Consider the following 18,814-nt stretch of genomic DNA (forward strand, 5'->3'; position numbering starts at 1 on the left):
AGAGATTTCTACCGGCCACATGGAGTGATTGTGTTTCCACAGTGTGCTGACAGCTGACACTTGCACGTGTGCTCCAGTGTCAGTATGTTTGTGTTGATCTCAGCATGTGTTCAAGCACATGTAAAAACAATGGAGTGATATGGAATCAAATAAGGGTCAATAATATTTTGAGCTTGTGAAATGATACTACAAATTATTTTTCTTACAAATTCAAGCTCGTAAATGTGTAAAATGTTTTGTGCACACAAACATATAACTTTTTGTGGCAGTAGAAATATTTTTTATATTCATTCATTCATTCATTTTCCGTAACTGCTTATCCTGTTGGGGGTTGCAGGAGGGCTGGAGCCTATCCCAGCTGACATTGGGCGAGAGGCAGGGTACACCCTGGACAGTTTGCCAGACTATCACAGGGCTGACACATAGAGACAGACAACCATTCACACTCACATTCACACCTACAGGCAATTTAGAGTCACCAATTAACCTAACCTGCATTTTTTATATGTGTAATTAAAATGTATGCAGTAATACTGTTAGCCAACACATACTCATTCCGACCTCATCACATATTGACATGCTTAGTCATGGACTTTCCACGTCCACCTACAATGTGAAAGGTACCTTGGGTGTGTTGGTTGTTGACGTTCTGGGACACCGCGTCAAGTTCTGCCTGTTACGTGCATTGTCTTCTTTCAAAATACGCTTCCGATTTCACAGGAAATTTAACGTTTACATACAGTCTGTTTCAAAATAAATGCACTATGTTGGTTTTGTAATATATTAGGCGGCCACTGTGCCTTTCACTTTAGCATGGACGACTGGCTGAGAAGGCCTGCACAGACTTATCTATCTATCTATCTATCTATCTATCTATCTATCTATCTATCTATCTATCTATCTATCTACAACTCTTCATTGAGAGACCACGGGGAAAGTCAAGGCTTAAAGTCTTGGGAAGAAATAGCCCTACTGGGGAAACAAGAAGCTCTTTGCCGCAGAGTGTACAAGAACATGAGAGGTGGCTGTAAAAGCTAAATAAAAGGTGTCATAGAAAGAGTGGGGGGAGATAAAATGGTACACAATAATTTTTTGCCTTGGAGGTAAGCAGCAGTGATAAGTAACAATTGCAATGTTTTGGTGTTTACTACTATTGCCGGGCAGCCTTTCCGTTAATGTTCATCTGGTAACACTCGTTGACTTCTTGATTATCCACAGAATATTTTGTTTGTACATTTCTTCATATTTCAGAGCATTTTGCACCAACAATGCATTGAGCATTACTGGCTCTGTGCATACCTGCAGCCCATGCGCCATCTACAGAGGGCCCGCGCTACCGTGCCTACACGTGTTGTGTGAGTATAGAGCAGGCAAAGCAAATTAGCATCTGCACATCACATGGAGTTCTTGGTGAACTTTGACAGGTGAAGTTGCCAAAGAAGCCAAAGAACCAAAGAGGAAGGCTATCTGTGGAGGAGACGTTTACTGAATATTTTATTTTCAGTTAAAAGTTTATATTCTGTCGGACTTTTCAACTTTATTGCCCAGTTGAAAACATTTCTTAGGAAAGTTATCAAATGTCATGAGTTAGATTACTTTGATGAAGTAATAGTTACATTGCATATTACAAGTTTAACAGGGTAACTAGTAATTTGTAACCTATTACTTATTCAAAACCTTTCCAACACTGTTAATGACCCTTATTTGATTCCACAGAGTGGAAGCCAGGGCGAGTGACATGCAAACGTACAACAAGATGATTGATCAGGTTCTCACAGGGACAATATATCACTCAGCGTAATTGAATTGCAGGGGGACTCTCTTCTGCAGGGGCTGCAGAGGGCTGCAGCATCCAAAATCCCAGATTAAGAGAGGCCAGAGAAGTGAAAAGAAACGTTCATAGACTAAAATAAAAATCATAGTCTGCCAAAACGTTGTCAGCAGCTATTGGGCCAGATTCACCCTGGCTATTACTTAAATCTAAACTGTGTCTATTAAGCAAATGGCCTTGATAAAAACAACATATTGCTTTATATTATATAAACTGATCTCAGCATTTTTTTTGTACCATTTTGTGATTTTTTTGTAATGTCCATAAAGCTGACAAAATGTGTTGAAATCAGTTCTAATCATTGAAATGTACAGCAGTACACTAAAGCCAAATAGTGTATTAGCAACTAAGAGGAGCTGGTGGTGCCAAATCCCCCCCTGCCCGAAACAACATTAAACACAGAGGAACTGCAGCACTGCTGCTACTCCTGTTAAACTGTTCAATCACCCTTGTGGTGCGCTCAGAGACCCTGATGACCAGGGTTCCTGAGTATCATACTGACTCATGCATGGAGCTGGAGAGAAGCTATTCACTATGTTTACTGCTCTTTATTTTATTTTCCTTAGGATTTGGTACTCATGACCTTACTGTCTTCATCTAGCACATTTATTTAGAATCTATAATGATTAAAGTTTATTCATTTAAGTAACCTCTGAAATCAAAATCAACAGAAAGACATCAGTACAAACATAGCTCTAAATCACAAATATGCACATATGTGTAACTGCAAAGACTACTGACTTGTAAAAGCATCAAAAATATAGTTACTCTGATTTTGTCTAATGCCAGTACTTCTTAAATTAAAAGACTTGTCAATCAGTTTGAGAGGCACTGTCCTGATAATCAGACACTGCGGTGACTTCTTGTTACAATCACAAGCCGCTGAGACGCTGAGACAGGGAGCAGTCAACACCTGTTACGATGCACAGCTTAAATAACTTAGTTCCACTTACTGATATGCATTTAAGGATTTATTATCCATCTCAAAGTAAGAAAACAAGAACAAAATCTGGTACATGAAGTTAACATGTGCAAAGGTGAATGTAGATGCTGTGAGATTTGCAATCAACAGAAAATGGGAGAGCCCAAACAAAAATAATTATTTTTCCAAGTCTAATTCACATCATGCTATACGTAACAGGTGAGATAAGCAATAAACAACATAATATAAATATATACTTGGCTCCTACAGATGCCATTTCACTTCATTCACTCATAACCTGATAAATTCTCAGCTGGGATTCTGAAGTTTGTCCTTTTGTTTGCATCACAGATCATACCTTCAACGAAGGACATATACAGGCATGCTTCCTAGGTCTGAAATACACTGACACTGCACCAAAGCTGCACTAGTTTTAACTAAGGATTAAAAAATATTATTTCAAGAAAGGTTTAATGTACTTCAGGTTCATGTCTACTGGTAAAAAAATGTCTTCCTAACCTATTTGTTCAGACTCTGTAGACTTTAAAGCGATGATACTCAACTTACGGCCCATGGGCTAAATCTGAATTTTGGTGCTTTGAATGTAGTTTGAAAGTAGTTAAATCGAAAAAAAAACAAAAGCTTGTTTATGAAAAAAAAGTGCCCTGGACCCCCCTGACAGAGGTCCAGGCTGAGCCAAGAATGTCCTTAAAACCTAGAAACACCCCTGTGTATACCTGACCTGTGCTGCGCTGCTACGAATGGCTTTGCAGGGCTGCTGCAACTGGATGCCTCTCGGCAAAGATGAGTGAGGACGGCAAACTCTTGTCTCCTGCCATTTTGCAAAAGTGTCCCCCGGGCAAAACAAGTTGAGTATCCCTGCTTTAAGGACTACAAACTACTGCAGTCGCTTATTAAGTCACTCTACTTTAATATTTTGTGAAAACTAGGATTATCACATAATCAACCAGAAACAGATTACATAAAGGTGCACACTTATACTTAGAGCTAAACAAATTAAACATTTGTAGCTTTCATGTCACTTCAGTCAGAAATATTCTTGTCATTGTCACACAAATAGAGCTAGTGAAGTGTTTCCCGAGTATTTTCATTGCGTCATCACTCAAAAGCTGACAGGCTTTCATATGAAGTATATAAATGTGCAGATGACTCTATAAAACCTCCGTCTTCAGGTAGTTCTTTGTCCTGTGCTTTGCCTGAGGGCTGTTTGGCACACTTGGTGGCTTCTGGTCGTAGTCCCACATGCACACAGCTACAAAGAAGAGGGTCCCTCCGATGACCAGACCCAAACCTCCAAACCACCCAGAGAACATCGCCTCTCCATACTCCCAGCGTGGCATCACATCAGGAAAACCCTCGTCCCAGAAGTCCACCACAGTTGTGTAGGCAACAAGAGAGACAGGAGCGAGAGTAGTGAGCCCCGACACCCAGGTCATCACTCCCGCGAGGATGATGAGCCGTCGCTTGAGGCCAGGCTGCCCCACACACATCCCAACCCCCTCCAGTCCTGGGAAAGCAGCCAGCAGAGCTAAACCACCTGTGCCTATAGACACTGACACGAGCACCCTGGAGATCTGCAGGTCCATTGGCAGCCCCATGATGGAGTCATAGGCTTTACACTGAATTCCTACCTCTTCGGTGTAGAGGCAGGTGAGCCACAGACCAGAGAACCAGTTCTCCACCTCGTTCAGGTCAGAGTTCATTGTCTTCCACAGTGGAAGGAAGGCGGTGATCAGAGAAGTCACCCAACTTCCAAATGTCACAAAGAGCGCAGTCCTTTGCATTACTTTAGTTGTCAGAAAAACCATCTTCTGATCCTGCACATACACAGTCTGTGCTATGATTCTTGCTCAAGTGTGCAGGTCTATGTGGCAGGTTGTGAGATCCAGAGTGGCTCTTTGGCCCATCCCACCTGCTGAGGCAGCAGGACCGACTGGGCCAACCCACCTATTCAGCCTCCTTAATAAAATGCACCTGATAAGTGGGAGATAATCTGGGATTGTGGCATGACAACAGACATACTGTTATGTTTCAGTGTTCAATATCATCACAGTGAACAATGAACTCTGTTTTTAGATGAAACCAAATATGTCCAGCGGGATTCTGGGCTGTGTGCGCGCACAAGTGGACTTAAATGAATGAAACATGAGCAAGCTGGGCAAGGGAGGTACACACAAGAAAGAAGAAGAATTAAAAGCTAACCCAGGCGTGATTATAACGGCCTGTTTCTGTGAAACTCAGTCCCCCTTTTTAAGTTGTAATCATTTCAGATGAGTTATTCTACTAATGTCACTGATGAGGTTTGGGCATATATTTTAGTTAAGACATTTACGCTCTAGGGAAATCAAAGGAGGAGCTTTTGATTTGCCAAGTGTCTCAAGTATCTGGACCATGAATAGCACTTTGTGCTCACTGCAATGGTACTTACAACAGAGTCCAAAAGAGTCCAACACTTTGTGAATTCCACTGAGGATCTTTACAGATTGTGCAGCACAACTGGGAGCTAACAGAAAATTCAATCTACTGCCTCAGCATTTAGGTCAACCTTTTTTTCTCAATCCCATGAGCAAGATTTTGCATTTAACTTCAAATTGAAATGGTCAAAAAGTGTCTTTCATTTGCAACATGCAACATTTTCTTAGAATCTGTAATGCAAGCTAGTCTGAATGTTTAGGGTTGGCCTGTTTGTCTTGTCTACTGTAAAAGGACAAGTATTTTAAAAAGACATTGCAATTTTGTTAAATCAGATTGACCTATTAAATTTTAATTTAGCTCACTTGCAAGTGCAAAACCTCTCAAAAGCTGAAGGAATTCAGCCTCTCAGACCAAAGAGCATTGTCTGACCTTATCATCCATAGATCTGTGGAAACTGAAACCCCTGAAGGATGTGGCTAATTTGATGAAAGGTCAAGGATTAACCTTCAGCTTTTTCACATATAGTGTGTAGGTTACAATGGCTTTAGTTCATGGCGAAGGTCTGTCTAAGGATTTCAGATATGTGCCAGTATTAAACTAATATTTGTGAGACTTGTGAGAGTTCATATTTATATCTCAAGTTGCTTACTTTGGGAAAACTGGTTTTAATCAAAACTATCATTTATATCACAAAGCAGGGTAGATGTCTGGACTGGTGAGTGGACCATGTAGTTCAGATAAAACTGCCTGTCAAGTCTGTGGGGAAGTTTAGCCTCAGCAGATACAGTGTATATGTAGGGCCTGGAAATTATGCAAAGTATCTGCTCTTTGGTTGGGTGAGTGTTGGATTTAAAGGGACAGTTCACCTCTATTAAAAAATATATTTTTCCTCTTACCTGCAGTGCTATATGAGTCTACATTGTTTGGATGTGAGTTGCCAAATGTTGGAGATATCAGCTGCAGAGATGTCTGCCTTCTCTTGAATATAATGGAAGTAGGTGGCACTCGGCTTATGGTGCTCAAAAGGCCAAAAATAAATACATTAGAAAACTCAGCAGCAATGTCTCTTTCCAGAAATCATGACGCAGTTACTCAAGATAATCCACACACCTTGTTGTGAGCAGTTTCATGTAGGAACTTTCTACCAAACTACGCATACAAACCATATCACCTTGAGAAGAAAGCATGTCCTTGATGTCACCCAGTGGTTTTGAAGGCTTGAGTGCATTGTGTCTTGCACTTTGGCTGTCACCATCTTGGTTTTTTGGAGCCAGAAGTGACTATATTTGAACGAGAGTCTGGAGCTGTGGAGGAATGAAGGGTGGACTGTGGCGATCCCTTTCAGACAGCCTGTCACTCAAAATGGCCCGCCCTTAATAACATGTAACTTAAAGCCTTAATAAAATGTAAATGGGTGAGAACTATAAATATTCACTTACTGTAAGGTTGTCATGAATAGGGAATTTAGCTATAGAGACCAGAACCTTTTTTTTTGTTAACTGTCAACTAGGCTGTAGCACTGAATTGAATTAGGGCCGGACAATTAATCACAATGTTACTGAAATCATAATATGGCAATATACAAGTCGCAGGAGCAGCATTAAAAATAAATGTTAAATGTGTCACAACATACCATTATAAACGAAGCCTTGTGGTGCTAGGAAGATGTCCTGACCTACTAATCATATTCCAGACATATGGGAACATGCATGTTTGATACAGACCCCAGCAAAAATAACAGTATCATCATTTATGTGAAATTTTGCAGTGTAAGTTAATTGTGGAAATTTGACTAAAATCCCGACTCATGTCGCAAACTCACTGTCAGAATAATCACAATATGATTTGTGTTTGCATATTGTGCAGCCCTAATGTAAACATATTCATTTCTGACGTAAAATTTGGGCATTTTAACATGAGCGTCTGTGGAAGTTGACTCACTTCTGGAGCCAGTCTCAAGTGGCCATTCATGGAACTGTAGTTTTTGGCACTTCCACGTTGAAGGAGGCTCATGCTCGTGTCAGTGTGAGTGGTCGTGTAGTCCAAAAGTGTCCATTCCTTGATTATTTACATTCCTTTCATCAGTGAGGGTCCACCTATCAAAGAATCAGAAGGGTTTTTCATAACAAAATGTATCTAAGTTGTGAATATTTTCATATGAAGTCCATTGCTAATTGTTTATGCTAGCTCGGTACGTATGCTTACTTTGTTTGTCAGAGCGACTGCAGTTCTTCCGACATATTTGTCATCTTTCTGCACAGTGTTCTGGGTATGCTTGTTTTGTTTACCTCATTGGCTACAAAATAAGTTTCCCCCAGCTTTTCTGTGTATTTTTCACTCAAGGACAACCTCCATCATACAGTATGCCCTGCCCTCCCCATTTAGGTGGCAAAATGGTTCTGTCATGTGTCTTTACGGCCATCATACTACAAACCTTAAAGGCTTTTATCTCAAAACCATGGCTCAGTGATAGTCATGATGTAATGTGTCGTATTTTGCTCAATAATTGGAGCAAAATAACAGTACTTAAATTATTAGAGAGCTATGAATCTCCTTTTTCCCCAGTGTCTTTGTCCGGACCCAGATGCCCAGGGATGGCAGGTTAACAAGGGGCGTTTTGCTAACAAGGAAGATGGTGTACCCCTTGGGAAAATACGTACTTTTGTTAGGGGTGAACTGTCCCTTCTAAGGTAGCTCAAAGGAAAGTAAAGGTAAGTCACGTCGGGACTACATAATGGTGTCGCCTGCCAGGGGTCCATAAGATTTATGACGGCAGCCTTACTGACTGCAGTAAGTAATAGGGTAGTTTACTTGTAACAGACAGTTTAAGAGGCACATTGTGAGCTCTAAGAAAATGAGACTTTTGTGAGGGTGTGTTTCACAAGAGTTCAGAGTGCCGCAGCACCACAGAGACTCCATACAACATAGGTCATTTTGTATAAGATTTATTAAGGCTTTAAAGACATGAAACCCATGTGGGTAAATGTTTAATAACAGCATACTGATGTTACTAAATACACACTGCTATATTGAATGGACAGAGACAGCTTGTCTGTTAGTAATGCTAAGAGGTGATTAGTATCACAAAGATGTGTGCCAATGACAAAAACATTTAACAAAACAAATTGCTTCAAGACAGACATACATTGTAATTATTTTCATATGATTTTGATTCCTTATAACATTTAATCCAGGCTTTTTAACTGTGTCAGAGCGGAGGATAATACAAGTGATGAATACAGGTTCATAGATAAATCCATTTAATGGTATACTTTGATCACGTTGCATTTAAATGGCTGAGGATGTATCTGAGCAGATAACAGCTGAGGGCAACACTTGAAGCTTTCTATAGTGTCACAAATATGAATTTTTACAGTCCACTGCATATCTATTTTTTAAAAAAATGCAGCAGCAATACTGAGCAGAGAGAAACCTTGCAAATGTTTCCTTCTGTAATCAAAATAAATAAACATAAAGGGGATATTTTATACAATTTAACAAATTGTAACTGAGCTAGAATCTGGTTTCCTCACTGCTTTAACTCCTCATCAAGACGCAGAGTGAGAAACAACTTGACGCCGCGTGGATAGAAGGGCATCTCTACTGTATGTGGGTCGAGACATGCGAGGGACAACATAAAGAAAAGTACTGCGTGTTGGGGAGGAGGGAATGACTAGAAGTAGGTGGAGCGGAGATGTATGGCTTCTGTGAGAGGAGAAAAGAGCCCAGCTTTCCGCGTCATCCTAAATGTCGGAGCCCATCTCTGCACACTGTTTGTCTGATATGTGTGTAGCTAGGGACTCAATGATGTCCAACAGCAGCAGCTGGCTGAGAGACCGCAGGTTGGGGAGCTTGGATACCTTTGGGAGGGGAGGAGAGCAAAAAATGAAAAAAATGATCCATAAATTAAGACAAGACAATGAGTCCAACAGAGTAAAATGAGGAATAAGCAGCACTTGATTGCTCATGCATAAAAATGAAGATAAACAGAAAGAAGCAGAAACATTAACAACAGAGCAAACACTGCAGTGAGGCAGGGTGACGATTGAGTGCTTCTTTGAATAACAAACAATAATCAGTGTGGCACTTTGACCCTCATCGCTGTGTGATGAGGTGCTTGTACAGCCGGCTGGGCTGTAAACAGTCTCCTCTCTACGTAGAAGATGGAGGGTGATCCACTTGGAGGCCAAAGGTGTCAGTCTCCAGCAAAGAAGACGAGCCTACAGGGTTAGCTCAGCTGCAGTGAGTGGGCAGCAAACCCCCAGGGCTCCGGATACAAGCCCACCCACCTTAATGAACTGATGGACAATAATGTGCAGGCAGTGCTTCTTCATGTCCAGAGCCTGGGTCTTATCAGCTGCCTCCAGAATCTGAAGTATTAAGGGAGAAGCCATTGAGTAAATGATTCACTCTGCATCAGAAAATATCTTCACGTACTGGACAACACTGCCAAATTAGGTCACTGCTCCCCCCTCGAGGGAAAACATAAATACCTGCAAAACGTTCTCCACAGTGACGTTCATCTCCAGATTCTGCTTGCAGTAAGCCTGCAGCCTGTTGTTTGAAAACCCGTAGTAATATGGCGCAGCAAACAGATAGCTGTTTATCACAGGTTAAGGAAATGGGAAGGAAACATTTTCTCTACATTCCACTGAAAAAGTTTATGATTTTGATTTCACACAGAACCTTTAGGTGTATTAGAGAACAGAGTATTTGCATATTATACCCAAAGGCAACTTCAACACTTGACATGAACACAGCAAAAGAAAATTATGACGTTAATGTCAAACACACAAGTGCAGTTCCCATTATGGCCAACAGATGCTGACTGTAGTGTTTTTATGGATCCCACTAAAATTATTTTTAGCTTAGAAGGATAGTTCGGATCTTTTGAAGTGGGGTTGTATGAGGTTCTTATCTATGGTCAGTGCATTACATACACTAGATAGCGGTCAGCACGCCCCCAGTTTGGAGAAGCTTAAGTGTACATAAGAGTAAGTGTACGCTATATTTAGAATATTTTCACAGCTTTACCTTGCTGCCAGACAGCAATTTCTGACTGGAACTACAACACTTATACCGTTCTCTAAAAAGCCAGACTGAAAAACAGTAATTTAACACTGAATACAGGAGCTGCTAATCTACTGCTGCCTTGATCAGTTAGTTTGTGTTATTGTGTCACTTTAACATTTAAAAAGGGTTAGTTCGAATTCACCAAAGTCACACAAACTATCTGATCAAGGCAGCGTTAGGCCAGCAGCTCCTGTGTTCAGTGAGCCAAAATGGAGTCTTGTGGCTTTGACGAGAGCATGGGTGGGGAAAGGAAGCCGTTAAAGGCCTCCCTGTCAGGATGGGCTATCTGAAGCAAGGTGGTAAAAATACAGCATACACTTACACTGTTGTGGATTTTTGTTAAAGTTTGGACGTTTTTTAGGTTGCTAAAATATGTTCTTCTGCTGCCTCTGTCTACTGCAGAACTTTGTTTAACTTCCTCGGTGGTACTGGGGTGTGCCGACTGACCTCTACTGTATGCAATATGCTGACTCTGGATAAGTAGCTAATACAATCCCACTTCAACAGATCCAAACTATATATCTCAAGGGGTCTACCTAAAGATAACAAACTTGTTTTATATCGTATGCTTAAACCCATACTTCTGGTTTGATGGGCCACTCACAGATATTGACTGTACAAAGACTTTGACTGTACAAAATTCCTCAACTTCTCTGTAGAAATTAAAGTCAGTACCTTTTGTTATGCACTAAGTTATAGTCTCAACAGAAGAGAAGGTATCAATCTATAAGAGCAGTATGTTTTAGGTGTGTTTGCTTTCGTTGACAGGTCTCTAAGCTTATTACACTCAGGTATGTGGCCATAACTTTCTCACCCCACCTTGACTGCACCACAGTTCCCATTTCAGTAAAGCAATTTGAGAAGGATACAGGGAATCCTCTGGAGGCATGTTCACATCACCGTAGTAGATATAACGCAGCATGGACTCGAAGGCCTGCTTACTTGGAACCATCTCGCCGATGGAGATATTAACCTGACCATCCACAGGCATGAAGGAGCGAAACATTGCCTCAAAGTAACTAAGGAGTAAAAATGAGCACAGTGTTATGAGTACAGAATACATTTCTTGTTGGTCACTGGTTTACTGTCTAACCCTCTACTTCTTCATTGCAACAAAAAACAACATATATTTATACATTACACATTACATTTGACAGTAAGAGTCAGCTTCTCAGCACATTCAGTTGTTGAGCAATTATTCTGAGCTTACCATCATTACACTAAAATGTACAAAAAGTCAATTTGCTCTAGCTGCTGTATGGGCACAAAGCAGATCATAAAACCTGTATTGACTCTACCTGGATCTGGCTGCCAGTATGGCTTTATGAGCAGGTCGTGGGTGTCCGTCTAACAGCAAGATAATGTCGCAGAACTCCAGGCCGCCTCCCTCCAGGTAAGCCTTCATGTCCTGGACAAGAGAGGTCCCAATGTCCACAGGCTGGTCTGAGTACAACCTGGGAGGAGGATGCTGCTTTCGTCGCACTATCTCCACAATCAGTGGTGTGGACAGATGTTCAAACTCCTTTGTCATGATCACCTGGTTGAAGTGCGACTCTTTCACCACAAAGTTAAGGCAATGCTCCTAGAGGAAGAGATATTTGGTATATATGTTAGAATGGATGATTATTTTAAGGACCCTTCTGATTGACAGCATAGTCTCAGCTTCAACCACTGGAGGGCAGTAAAAATGAAATTTACAGCTGGTGTTAAATTAGTCTTTAGCCCCGTTTCCACCGAGCAGTACGGTTCGGTTCAGTTCAGTTCTGAACACTTTTTCTCTGTTTCCACTGTGAAAAGTTGTGGACGGTACCAATGGAACCGTTCCGTACCATCCCTATTTCTGGTACCCCTTCTGTTGGGTTACCTAGCACATAGATCAGGTACTAAAAGGTGGAGCTGTGAACACTGCAGTCCGTTGATTGGTCAATAGCAGACGGGCACTCTGCTCTTGGCTGAGCTGTGGCTAGTTTTGAAGCTCATGTTACCACTGTTCGTACCGCGGAGTGTGTTATTAGTAGACTATAAACTATATCAACACACCTCACTGCGACTACACTGACCACTAATTTAGTTTTTATATGACATACACTGTTAGTGGTAATGAGTGGATCTTCAAGCGTTTATATATTCATTTCACCCAGGTTATGTGATCTGCATTTTTTCTAATCCCCACTTGGAGAAAAAAAACAGAGTCATGGGGCGGCATTCTCATGGGCAACCCTAAACCCCTGAGCTTGCCCTGAGAAGGACTAAATGCACAAACCAGCTATTTTTAAATATCCCATGGAGAGAGACTCCCACTGCAGCCTGTTCCATTTTGTTCTGAGCCTCTGTGCAACCACGTTCTGCGGACAATAAATGAGGTGCAAACTCTCCGGTAATGAGAAAATACAGTGAGCGCTGGACAGAGCAGTGAGTGACAACAGCTCCGCCCACATTTAAAGGTACTGTTTGCAGTGGAAACGCTAGGGTCTAGGTACCATGTCTGAAGGGTTACTTTTGGTTCCAGAGGTACGATACCGAAAGTGTTTGGTAAAAACGGGGCTCTAGACAGTTACCCAGACATACCTTGAGCTGGTCAAGCTGCAGCTTGTTGGCATTTTCACAAACACTGAGAACGTTCTGCAGATCGACAGATGCCTCAATGTACTGCACACACAGCTGCTCGAGGCGGGAAAGCTTAAAACTAAGGGCCAGTTTGTAAACATCCATAATTAGGAGAACATCTTGGACATGACCTATGAAGCAAAGAAAGGGCGAATTATGAGTTTTTATTGTCTCTCTGGAGTATTACTGCAGTTACAATATAAAGACTGATGAATAGGGTAATCGTGAGGAGAGATACCTCTGCGTGGGTACTGGATCTTGTCCGTGTAGAGGAACTGCATTAAGACTTCAAAAGGCTGGGCCTCAGCTTCCCTGATGAATACCTCTAGCATCGGCCTGTTGCCTGCTGGGATATCCCTCGGGCCTCCAGCTGCCCCTTCGTCACTTTCCTCGCTGCTGTCCTGTTTAGTCTTCTGCACACAAAGACAGCAGATTATGCAACACTTTAACATGTAACACTCTGTTTAACATTCCAGCTGAGGTTCCTCTGTAACTGTGACCTCTTAATTTTACAACTGCACTTGATTAAAAAAAATAGCTTTTTCTATGCAGAAAACCTCCTTGAAGTTCATGGTAACTCAGGGTAAAAGTAGTTTAAGGCAAAAGTGTTTTACCAATTTAATGCAAAAAATCAAGTATCACCAATAGCAGCTTCAATTTGTGCATAAAGTCAGCACTAAGTCGGCTCATTTTCTTAGAATGTGGCTTTGATACTGATCCCTTGATGTCCCCTTATGTGTGCACTCAGTAGTGATGGGAGAAACAATCAATATAGCAATAACATTTTCCTTAATCTTTCATCATCCTTCCTTAAACTATTCTGCTTTCTGTCTGTTCAAACTTTCCTTAGTTTATGGCTGTTTGACATCTTAATGATGAGACAGGAGCTGGAAATTATGTCAATAAAGTATCACTATTGTGATGACACTGTGACACTGTTTTCCTGCTCTGTGTGATAGTTGAGTGAAATAAAGTGCAAATGCTTCTGCCTGCTTTTCTTATCAAATGTTTTATGTGTATAAATATCTTCTGGCAACACTAATAGTCTTGTCTTGTCTCAGAGGAAACGAAGCTGCATGACTCTGACCTGTCGCTGCCTATCCCAAGCCTGCAGGATTTTTTTCCGCAGCCACTGACATCTTGCAGTCACTAGGGCAATATGCCCCAAGACTCTCTCCTCCCTCTGTAAATGACAAAACAAGGAGTCAAATGGATGGAAAAAAATAATCTTAGTTGGATAATTTTAATCAGCAGTTTAGAGTCATAGCCTCTTAACATCACAAACCCACCTCGCCCAAAATAAACTCCACATCACAGAACTGACGATTCTCCCACAGTTTGCCGTAGTCCTCATGGAGTGTACACTTTGGGTAGCAGGAGAACTGCAAGAAGAAGAAAATAATATTCTCAAGAGGTGCATAACTATTAAAGTTACCCTACAATCACACTTTTGCAACTACTGCTTTTGACCAGAGTGTCCAAATGATATAAAATATTTAGAGACAGTGCTTGTATATTTTAATAATGCATTTGTTTGACACGAACCTGGAATCTGTACATCTCCCCACTGCGTACATTGTTGTCTACTGTTCCTCCAAAGATGTACATGGCATCTTGAATCACAGCAGCAGCATGGAAGAGTCTCCCACTGGGCATCTGAGGGGGCAGGGAGAGAGAAAGTCAAGGAGATTGTTCATAAAGGCTGCCTTAAAATTTGTTCATTTTTAAATATGGTATTTACACACACAACTAATCCAACTTAACAGCTGCAGTCACATAAAATAAGGGATAGTCAGTGGGGGTGGTAAGTAAGTACCAACATGTTCTTGTTTTATAATTCAGCCTGTCACATACACATTCACCCATTTCCATCGTCTACTGACACAGTTTGTTTTTCAAATCCATATGGTTCATACCTCACTGTCCATGCTGGGATGGATCACCTCCCAGCTCTGGGAGTCCACATCGTAGCAGTGCAGTTCGTTGGGCAGAGTGTTGTCAGCCGCACCTCCAAATACATACAGGTGTCGGTCAAAAGCAACCATAGTGTGGCCATAACGTCTTTGGGGAGGTGGTGGGGAGCCTCGCAGTAAGTGTTCGGTCGGGATGCGTGTCCACCTGAGAAGATAAAGTAATTATCATTCCCATGTAACACTACAAAATGAGTGACTGAGGGAAGTCATAGGCACAAGCAAAGGGTGTACTCACATGTGGCCCTTGAACTCAAACTGGAAGAGGTTGTTGGTTATCTTAGCTCCACTCTGACCAGAAAATACAAACATCTTGTCCCTGCATACAGCGACAGGAAAGTTGCAGCAAGATGGAGGAATCTCACCACTCTGGTCAATCTGATGGACACAAAGGCAGAGACAGACATGTGAACACATAAAGTACAGTGTTGGTGAGCTTTGTATTCTCAATGTCCTTCTTGTAGTATATTTTAATTATTATACTGGCCTCCTCCCAACACGCATGTTCTCGATCTTGCAGATTGATGGTCCACATGTCATTCAGCCTGCACAAGGAGGGACTATCGGTCAATATTATATTCAAAAAACAATGTTTCAATTGTGATAAAAAAAGTCAAACACACCTGGCATTCCCATCATAGCCAGCAAATATCCACAGTTTATCACTATAGACCGTGGCCCCATGTGCAGACCGAGCCACTGGCAAGCTGAAACAGAGACGGAGGACAGTAAGGCTGAATTCTGATACGAGTTTTAGGATTTTTGATTGACAGGTTGATTAAAACTGATTTCCACATAGAATTTACACCCCCATCCATCCAAAAATAGATGTGCTTCCAGATGTAAGAAGACACTCTTCCCTGCAGTTTAAAGTGAACAAGGTCATCTTGTAACGAGGACAGCTCACAATAAGCCTCAATTATAGAAACTGAAAAACAGATACATGGGGGGGGGGGATATACAATTCACTGCTGGTTATGTGCCCATTAATTAAACTCCCCACAAGTTTTCATGACCATGTTTGGAAAATACACCAATTAATTCCAGACTTGTATTAGGAAAAGGTTAAATGGTCAACCACAAACTGAATGTAAACACAACTTGAACATCTTAAAAAACACATTACCTCCCCTCCACTTTCCATTCAGTCCACTGCCCTGTTGCAAACTTGTACTCAAAAAGGTCATTTTTGTTTTTGAGGTTTGAGTTTGAGTAGATGTCTCCAGTGTAGCCCCCTGAAAAATATCAAGTCAAACATTTTAGCATTACTATTACTTGAGCTTGAAATGGGCAGAATGAATGGTATGTTATTGTGAGGAACATAAGCTTAAAAAGTTACCAAAAACAAACATGCTGCTGCCATAAACAACAGCTGAGTGATGATATCTGGGAGCAGGTGGAGTTCCAGTGGTGAAGGCTCTGTAGTGAATTTCATACACAGGCAATAAATTATATTTCACAGTCTGTAATTCTTTAAATTATTAATTAAAGGTGGGGTCGTGCATTGTTGCAATCTTACCGACACCATGAGCAGTCCTTCACATCAAAGCGAAGCAAGTCATTCAGCATGTTCTTCCTATTTGGTGACACAAAATATAGACGAATGTGTTTAAGTGGCAAAATGTGCAAAGGAAAAATCCCTGTCACTACCCTTTGCTACTCACCCATTGTCTCCCCCAAACACGTAAATGGCATCCCTGTATGCCACAACAGTATGCTTGCTGCGCCTGAATAGAGAAAATGAAGTTCAGGGTGAATGATAGGCTGCAAATCTGCAAACTGAGCCATCTACTCATCTGTCAACATGTTACCTTGCACCGACAAACTCATCACACGGAGGGAGTCTTCTCCAGCGATGAACAGTCTCAAATGGGCCGAAATTGAGCGTCAGATATTCCACGCTGTCAGAGCAACTGTGGTCGAAATCAACACTCGGGGCCACTTTGGTTGATTTACAGGACATTGTTGCTAACTCATCCAGCTGAATCACTTCTCAGGGCCACTCATCTGCAGGGACGTCCACAGTTCACGCCATCGTTAAAAGTCAGCCATACAGCGTGAGAGCTAGCTTAATGGTTGTGCCGCTACTAACTAAGCTGTTTGACACTGTTATTACCTTTAAGATGACACTGAAGACAGATGTATTTACGTTAGAGGATTATGGACTTACGGTTAACAGTTAGCTCCTCGCGATGCTAAAAACTAACATTAGCCGCATAGCTAGCCCTGGCTAGCAAGCTAGCTTTGTGCTAAGCTGCAAAACAAGCAAAAGCGAATGAAAAGTTAATGAATAGCTACCAACGATATACTGAAATATCTGTTTTATCCGGCTCAATACTTCAGCTACTGTGCAAACGAAGTGAATAACTTCGCGACAAGGCACTAGCCACAGACGCTAGCGTTAAACTAGCAAAAGAAGAGTGGTTTCATTAAAGACCACAGTCAGCCAGCCACGCCCCCGAGCGCGAGACTGCTTCACTTCCTGTAACGTCTCAATGAAACTGTACAAGATAGATGATAAATAATGTCATTCATCTTTTATGGTTTCCTTGTAATGTATAAAACATGAGGACATTTAAACATCATGGGACATAACTTGTCAGTGAGGCATTTATAATAAAGTTACCATTTTCCAATAAGCCATGAGGTCAGCAGTTGTAAATATTAATAATAGATATCTAGGGTCATGTTTTTGTTTTAATTTTCCAAGCTAACAAGCTAGGCCATTAGACAAACTTAGATTATCTGGAATTTTGATGTGAGTCACTAACAAAGGGTTTTTACAATAATTTATAAAGTCTGCTGATGTAAATTTTTGTATAGGCTACTATTGCATGGCTTTTGGTCTAGCCAGAGGGATTTTGCCCAAATGTCATTCTTAATAATATCATATAACTCCTCTGTGAAGCACTACCAGGTAACTGTAATTTATTAACCACTGATAACGGCATTAGTTACAAGTAATAGACTCTTGAATATTCTATTTTTGGAATATATATTGTAACCTATCTTCTGATCAGCTTTTCATTCAGGGACAAAGCATACAATTCATGTGTGTGTGTGTGTGTGTGTGTGTGTGTGTGTGACAGACTTATATCTTGATGTATGAGCACACATCTGGGAGATATGTGAACCTTTGTAGAATCAGGTTGGGCTTTGCACCAGGAGCAAAGGTGTAATTCATAACATTACTAATGTCTGCATGCAATTAAGTGCATGCTGTCTTAGTGAGTTGACTTCATAAATAATAAAATAATGTAGCCATCGCTAACATTATTAGTGCCACATTTGCTCTTCCTCTTGCAGTATGACAAGTCAAAATGTCTGCTGTGAAAAGGCCTAACAAACTAAACTGCAGGGAGGAAGCACATTTATTGGTACGAAGCACCATTTGCCTTTTTTACAAAAGACATTGTGACCTGTCACAAAAGGAAGAGCCAAGATGTAAATACTAAAACTAACGATGAAAATTAAAGATGGATTAATGATGGCGGAGACTGTCATGGCTTACTGGGACATGGGAATAGAACAAAACCATAATAATGTTTTTAATAACGCCTTTGCTTTTTGTCTATTATGACAAGTCAAAGTGTCGGCTGCAGAAAAAAAGCTATTTTCAGACCTTCATAGAACTTCATTGCTGCTGTATGGCCATCTTCTGCACATATCTTCTTGGTATTTTTACTGTATGAATGACTTGGCTCATCAAGCCAGCCACATAATCCTGTAACACTGAATCCCAGTTTGTCCCCTAAAATTCTACCAACCTTTTAGAGAAGTTGCTCAGTGAACAGGCCCACCTGTCATATTGATATAACAGAATCAGAATCAGAAATAACAGTAAATAATGTAATAAAAGAATATGGAATAGTATATCCCTGTATCCAAGCAGTGGTTAATTGTTGTGATTATACAGTTTTTAATAAAAAATAATCCTCCTTGGGCTTTTTTATGTTTTGTTTTGCTGATTCATTA

At 41.0% G+C, this 18,814-nt stretch overlaps 2 protein-coding genes across 4 annotated transcripts; both read right to left on the reverse strand.

The window, feature by feature from the left end:
- Window positions 1–2,475: 2,475 nt before the first annotated feature.
- Window positions 2,476–4,637, reverse strand: cldn26 (claudin 26). Its single transcript, XM_050051289.1, has one exon. It carries the CDS (start codon window positions 4,580–4,582, stop codon window positions 3,926–3,928), a length of 657 nt encoding a protein of 218 aa, XP_049907246.1. The 5' UTR covers window positions 4,583–4,637; the 3' UTR covers window positions 2,476–3,925.
- Window positions 4,638–8,118: 3,481 nt separating this feature from the next.
- lztr1 (leucine-zipper-like transcription regulator 1) lies at window positions 8,119–17,302 on the reverse strand. Of its 3 annotated transcripts, none has more exons than XM_050051684.1 (20): window positions 17,010–17,302; window positions 16,651–16,846; window positions 16,504–16,566; window positions 16,359–16,415; window positions 16,179–16,258; window positions 15,966–16,074; window positions 15,463–15,546; window positions 15,327–15,384; window positions 15,078–15,217; window positions 14,786–14,987; window positions 14,415–14,525; window positions 14,159–14,251; window positions 13,957–14,052; window positions 13,108–13,282; window positions 12,831–13,000; window positions 11,561–11,844; window positions 11,132–11,281; window positions 9,683–9,788; window positions 9,479–9,559; window positions 8,119–9,049 (listed from the first exon to the last, which is right to left on the reverse strand). In XM_050051684.1, exons 2-20 carry the CDS (start codon window positions 16,800–16,802, stop codon window positions 8,933–8,935), a joined length of 2,328 nt encoding a protein of 775 aa, XP_049907641.1. In that variant the 5' UTR covers window positions 16,803–16,846; window positions 17,010–17,302; the 3' UTR covers window positions 8,119–8,932. The 3 variants fall into 3 exon arrangements, with proteins under 3 accessions (XP_049907641.1, XP_049907640.1, XP_049907642.1); XM_050051683.1 differs by having other exon boundaries at window positions 16,956–17,302; XM_050051685.1 differs by having other exon boundaries at window positions 13,108–13,279; window positions 16,651–17,302.
- Window positions 17,303–18,814: the final 1,512 nt, after the last annotated feature.

The sequence above is a fragment of the Epinephelus moara genome, chromosome 8 (genome assembly GCF_006386435.1).
Source record: "Epinephelus moara isolate mb chromosome 8, YSFRI_EMoa_1.0, whole genome shotgun sequence".
NCBI classification, from domain to species: Eukaryota; Metazoa; Chordata; class Actinopteri; order Perciformes; family Serranidae; genus Epinephelus; species Epinephelus moara.